General features: G+C 43.1%; 1 protein-coding gene across 1 annotated transcript in view; it reads left to right on the forward strand.

Annotated features, from left to right (window-relative positions):
- The window catches only part of LOC138296487 (lebercilin-like), a 222,738-nt gene extending 216,824 nt beyond the window's left edge, over window positions 1–5,914 (forward strand). Inside the window, exon 3 of the mRNA XM_069235636.1 lies at window positions 3,974–5,914. Coding sequence (XP_069091737.1) covers window positions 3,974–4,536 — 563 coding nt within the window. The 3' untranslated portion in view covers window positions 4,537–5,914. The remainder of the gene's footprint in view (window positions 1–3,973) is intronic.
- Window positions 5,915–6,809: the final 895 nt, after the last annotated feature.

Genomic DNA, 6,809 nt, shown 5'->3' on the forward strand with positions numbered 1-6,809 from the left:
TTTTAGAGGTAAGTACACGATTTACAGTTCCAGTCTCCGGGTTATAGGTGGTCCACCGTTGGGGGTTCAAGTTAACCCCAAACATCTACCAGCAGCAACACGGGGTAGGCCGGATGCAGAGGTCAAATTTGAGCAATTTTAACCTTGGCTTCTATGGAGACAGGAGGTACTCGGAATTCGGCCTGCCAGTAGGTAAGTACCTGTGGCTCGGAAGGGCAGACCAGGGGGGATTAAAGGAGGACTGGAAGGGCCCCACATAGGCACCAATCCCACACCCTCAGCATCACTGGGGCAGCCGGGCGTCTGGTTTCCAATGAAACTCTGAGGGGACCACGGGGTCACTCAGGCGCTGCAGGCGAGGTCCAGGGGGGTGTCTCGGGCACACCACTGGTCGGACAGGGAAGAGGGCCGCCTGTTGCTCATTGCTGTACTGGGTGTCGATTTCTCCAAGTTCTTGGGGCTGCGGGTGCCTTGGGTCCTTTGGCGTTGGTTATCTTAGTCCAGGTCAGTCGCGGTCAGGGGGTCCTCGGGATTCCCTCTGCAGGCGTCATCGTGGAGGGGTGAAGAGGTCAACCCAGGGTGGGCACTTGGTCACCGTCACCTGGGGGACCTCTGGTCGGTTGGGCCACCTGGACTCGGCCGTGGGCGTCAGGTGCAGAGTGGTTAGAACTCACGCTTCTGGAGTGAGGTGGGAGTCCTTCAGAAGAGGTTTTGTCTTCTGTTCTTCTTTGGACAGGGCTGGTGTCCACGGGAGCTCATGATCCTCTGTGATGCAGGCAGTCCTCTGGAGGTTTTTCAGAGGTCGCTGAACCTGAGGGCGTGTCTCTTTTCTTCTGCAGGTTCTTTGAAGCAGGAGACAGGCAGGTAGGGCTGGGGCCAAGTCAGTTGTTGTCTCCTTACCTTCTCTGCAGGGGTTTCCACTAAGCAGTCCTTCTTCTTGTGAGGTTGTCAGGAATCTGACCAGCTTGGTTCAGGGAGCCCCTAAATACAAGATTTAGGGGTGTTTTAGGGGTCAGAGGGCAGTAGCCAATGGCTACTGTCCCTGAGGGTGGCTACACCCTGCTTGCGCTCACTCCCTTTGGGGAGGGGAGCACATTCCTATCCCTATTAGCCCTGATCCTCCTAACCAAGATGGAGGATTCTGCCAGGAGGGGGTCACTTCAGCTCTGGACACCTTAGGGGTGGTCCTGGCTGAGGTGGTGACTCCTCTTTGTTTTTCCTAATTATTCCTCTGGATTTGCTGCCAAAAGTCAGGCTTTGTCCGGGGGCTGGGCATCTCCACTAGCTGGAGTGCCCTGAAGCATTGTAACACAAAGCCTGGGCCTTTGAGGCTCACCGCTAGGTGTTAGAGTTCATGCAGGGGGGAGGTGTGAAGCACCTCCACCCAGTTCAGGCTTTGTTCCTTGTCCCAGAGACCACAAAGGCTCTCATCCAATGGGGTCAGAAACTCATCTCCCAGTGGCAGGCTGGCACAAACCAGTCAGTCCTGCACTGACGGATTGGGTAAAATACAGGGGGCATCTCTAAGATGCCCTCTGTGTGCATTTGTTAATAAATGCAACACTGGCATCAGTGTGGGTTTATTATTCTGAGTTTGATACCAAACTTTCCAGTATTCAGTGTAGCCTTTATGGAACTGTGGAGTTTGTTTTGACATACTCCCAGACCATATACTTAATATGGCCACGCTGTACTTACAATGTCTAAGAATGGACTTAGCCACTGTAGGGACATATTGCTCATGCAGCTATGCCCTCCCGTGTGGTATAGTGCACCCTGCCTTAGGGCTTTAAGGGCTGCTAGAGGGGTGACTTACCTATGCCACAGGCAGTGTTTTGTGTGCATGGTGCCCTGAGGGAGATACCATGTCGACTTTACCTTTTTCTCCCCACCAACACACACAATCTACAATGGCATTGTGAATGTGTTAGGTGAGGGGTCCCTTAGGGTGGCACAACACATGCTGCAACCCTTAGGGACCTTCTCTGGTCACAGGGCCCTTGGTACCACTGGTACTTTTTACAAGAGACCTATCTGTGGGCCAGGGGTGTGCCAAATGTGGAAACAATGGTACATTTTTTGTGAAAGAACACTGGTGCTAGGGCCTGTTTAGCAGGGTCCCAGCACACTCTCAGTAAAGTCAGCATCAATATCAGGCAAAAAGTGTGTGGGGGGGGTAACTGCAACAAGGGACATTTTCCTACAACCACCACACTCAAAGACTAATGTACAGTATATCCCTGTGTATATAAACATTAATAATTTTATTTTATTTATGTATCTAGATATGTGTATTTCTTTGCACAAATATGTATACTAATTAAGGTTATTAAACTATATAGATATTCTTTAGGTCTTCTTAGCAAATGTATATATTACGTATGGTAAATATATATATATATATATATATATATATATATATATATATATATATATATAATATTCTATGCTTAATATGTGTATAGGTCACTGCATTGTTTTATTTCTCTATCACAATTTGTATTATAATAATTATTTTATCTACAAGTGCATCATTATTTAAATATTGAGGAAAATATTTTACAAAGTTATAAGAATACCATAATAAATTAGCCCGAACCACAGCAACACTTGAACGTCCGAGTTTATAAAAAACAGCTTCAAAGCTCGCTATGTTATCTTCCTTATACATGTGTACCTTCTCTTTACACTTATGTATCTTTGTATTTATTAGTTTACTCCTACTGTGGAAGAGGAAAAACTCTACATTGCACTACTCTGTCTCACCCTAATCCTCTGTCAATATACCCTATACCTCCTCAACCTCCACTCACTGATGCATCACAACCTCATTTTTACTACTGTGATCTACCAAACAACCCTTTCTAAATTCTTCCCTTATGTATCCCTCCTCCTCTCTCCTTTTATTTATCCCAAACTCCATCTTATTACTGTGATCTCCCAAATAACACTTTCTACACTTCCCTCTTCTATCCCTTCATTATCTTATTCAATCCAACTAACAGACGTGCATGTCCATCGCTCAAATCAACTAATATTTTGGGATCCGAAGTAGCATGCGACTTGCCAAAAAGCACTTTGACTCCTCATCAGTCGAAGTAAGAGCTATATAAACACAATTACACTACAATTACAACAGCTGCAAGCATTCTGGCCTTTCATGTTGCTCCGAAGCACTAGCTGTAAAACTGTACAACGAATAGCGTGTGACTATGCAATCTAGTGTAATGGCTTAATGTCGGTATTTTGCGTAACCAGCATAATACAAAAGTCCTAAAATTGCCCCAGCGTAATGTAAATGTTGCCAGGGCCTACTCTTAAATTATCCCCGCATTTGAGCAGTGCACTGTTTATGAATAGCTGTAAATTGCTGTCCTTGTCACTCTTTTAAAGTCATTGAGGTTATATTAATTCATGTTACTTAAATGAATAAAGATAAACATCCCCTCTGGAAGAGAAGAAATGGTGCCTGGGATCGAATTGTTTCCCAACCAGGACTACCAAGAACCCCTAACTCTACATTGGAGGAGGATGCAAGGCACATAACAAAAGAAAGGTGCTGGACCATTCAGCGCAATCCTTCGGCTGCGAGCCTCACCCCAAGCCAATCTATTAAAAAAAAAATACTGCCGCAAACACACTCCCCAGTCGAAGTGGGCAGAAATTCTAATTACTTTATTTTTGTGCTCGGTATATTTGCTTTATATGAAGTATTCTTGCAAGAATAATATTTTATATATTTATTAGGTCTTTGATAGCGTCATTATGGATTTTCCATTATCTCCTTTTTTGAATTATTCCAGTTGAAAACTTCTGAGTTTGCCAAACATATTTATGTGTTCCTTTTGAAAAGAGCAGCTGGAAGATATATGTGCGGGGGGGGGGGGGCTACTCACAGTATTAAAGAATCTAATATTTTGTGTGTAGTATAAATTGTTACACATTTATAATGAAATGTATTTTTGTTTTCTAGCGCATGGGACATTGACTGCACAATTTCCAGCAAATAAAAGAAAAACAATTTTGAGTTTGGCTCCGAAGCCTTCAAACGTCAGTACGAAAACGATGAGTTTGTCCACTAAACTTCTAAACACGAGTGCCCTCAGAAATAAACTCCACGACTTGCAGGCTAAACTAGAGGAACTGCAAAAAGAAAATCAGTTGCTGCAAAAATTACAAATTAGACAAGAGAAAGCGCTGAATAAATTTGAAGACACCAAACATAAAATCTCTGATCTAATTTCTCGGCACAACAACGAAGTGCGAAAATTAAAAGAATATCTTCAGGGTTGCAAGGAGCAAGGACCCGCCACTGTGAGAAGAGTAAAAACATCTCATTTCTACAGAGGGTACAGTTCGTCGCCGAAAGTGCATGCGCGTTCTGTTGTGAAGCACCAAGCTGAGCGGAAAGTGCTGGAACAGAAACTTGTTTTAGGAGAGAAAACCCTGAACGTTCGAGAGAGGAAAACAAAGGTTATTGTTTTCTTCGTGTTTTTTTCAATTCTGAATAAGAAAACTGTAACGTTTTGGCACTAAAAATTGTATAGTTTTAAGCACAGTCAGTAGCCAACCTAGACCCCAGTAAGAGTAGCCCCGACTACCCCCTCTACCCACCCACAAGTTACTGTTATTGGGGATCCGGGAATTTTGGAAAGGGTGGGGGTGCAATAATGTGAGTTACTAGTTTCTGCAGAATAACATGCGCAAATGGAATTTACCATGCCGATGTTCTTCGCCAGTATTTTACCAAAAACCTTTGGGTGCTTGTAGCAGGCTGTACGTATGCCCGTATAAAAAAAACAGAGCTGCGGTACTTCTGCTAACTTTATCATTCCGAAGGAATGGTAACTCCCGCTATCAGCCCATTCAAAATTATTGGGCATTTTAATGAAGACTCGGTGGTGAGCGCAAATTTAGATGTCAAAATATTCAAAATGTTCCTCAGGGGACTTTTCCTAAAATGTACATTTCCATGAAGAAAACAGTTTTCAGCTTAACCTTGCTGTATACTTGGGCAATATGAAAAGCAAAAGCTATATTGCTAAACTCTGTAATTGTCACCATTTTTCTGTTTACATTTTGGTTTGGTTTGTTTGCGTAAGGTTCTCTATCTCAAGTCTGAAGAATGCTACGTACGTACAAACATTAGAGCTTACAACACACTCCGATAACATAACAACATACTGACTTCACAGAAAGAAAACCCGGGACAAATGCTTAATTTAAATTTGTTTCCGATGCTTGAAGTGCAGCAAAAAATCCAAAATTAGAAGGCAGTGAGTGAAAGATCTGCAAATTATTGCATTTATTATTTCGAAGGGTTTGAAATCAGATAAATGCATCTTTCACCAAATCACATATAATAAATTGTGGATTTTCTAACCTAAAACAATTTCTAATAGTTACTATTTTACTTCCATAAGCTGATCTCCATCTTCGGACGTTCCTTCAACTCATAAAACCAGCATCTATGCTCAGTCTGCAGATTCATCACTTGTAACATAGGTGCAAAAAAAGTAACATTTTCTTTTTTCTTTAGAATAAAAGATAAGGATACTCAACAATTTGAACGTTATTATAGTTATAGACTTGAGCACTACTCTAATCACCTGATGGACAAAGTCTTTTATGGAAACAAATAGTTCATTTCGCAGGCTTTTCAATTACAAAAAGTGCCTCGCACCAAGCGTGTACTGTGAATCGAAAATGACTACTGGCTCGAAATGTGCACTTTGCAAGCCATTGTGATTCGTATGGAGGAGGGGCATGAAAGGGCCTTCTTTTTGGAGGAAGCGCGTGAAAAGGGCATCTTTTCCTCCCTCTTTTAAATGCAGTGCATCTATGACTTGTATATGCAAAACATTCGACGGATACGAACAATGGAATAGAGTTGATATGTATTCACTTTCAGAAATCTGTCTCTAAGAGGTATCCTTTTGTGAATTTGCATTGTGAGCAATTATGGAGGGGCGGTAGTAGACATTCACAGAACTCTTATGTTTATAACTGGTCTATAGGTATCTTTAGCAGTGTCGTTGCCAGCCTCGTGTAATCAAACACATTTATAAACAAAAATTACATTTATTTATATTGTTACTGAAAATATGGAAAAAAGGAGAATGCCCACTTTTGCTAATGCATGAATTAGGAGGAAAATGTGCAGAATCGTATATGATCAGAAAAGAATACAGGCCTAGAATGTTCATGGTGTCCAACTAGAGAGCCCAAGGATAAAGAGGATATAGGGGTGCAAGGACAGGGACAAGCAGAAACATTTACAGCTGGAAGTAGAAGGCCATAGAAATCTTGAGCCATAACTAGATAACACACGCACATGGAGGGCGCACATTCCGATCCACGTTCACAAGGGAAAGTGTACACCATGGTGGTTTTGGAAAGGGAACACAATAAGCTTTGAAGCTTGAAGGCCAGCAGCTTTGCAAGGGAGGACAGACAGAAATGTTTCCAAGCGTGGAGTTAGCTGAGGAAGCAAAAACAACAAGTGATGGACGGAATGCTGAACATTGTCAAACACTCACCCCCAGTCATAGATCTGGGTTTAATCCATCGTTGTTTTGCTCACCATGCCACCCCAGTTTGGACCCAGCCATATGCAAATCAGTCTTGACCCTGTTCCCCATGGGAACGGTCCAGACCGAACTGCCAAGCCAGGTCCTCACTGGACCGGAAACAAGCATCCTGGGACCGGTTTCGGGGTTTCACCCCTCATCAGCCAGGCTAGCTTGAATCCAGTGGCATGGGAAGCACGGGACCCACGTCTGGGCATACCCTTCCCACTTAGGGTGACA

This window comes from Pleurodeles waltl, chromosome 5 (assembly GCF_031143425.1).
Source record: "Pleurodeles waltl isolate 20211129_DDA chromosome 5, aPleWal1.hap1.20221129, whole genome shotgun sequence".
In the NCBI taxonomy this organism is placed as follows: domain Eukaryota; kingdom Metazoa; phylum Chordata; class Amphibia; order Caudata; family Salamandridae; genus Pleurodeles; species Pleurodeles waltl.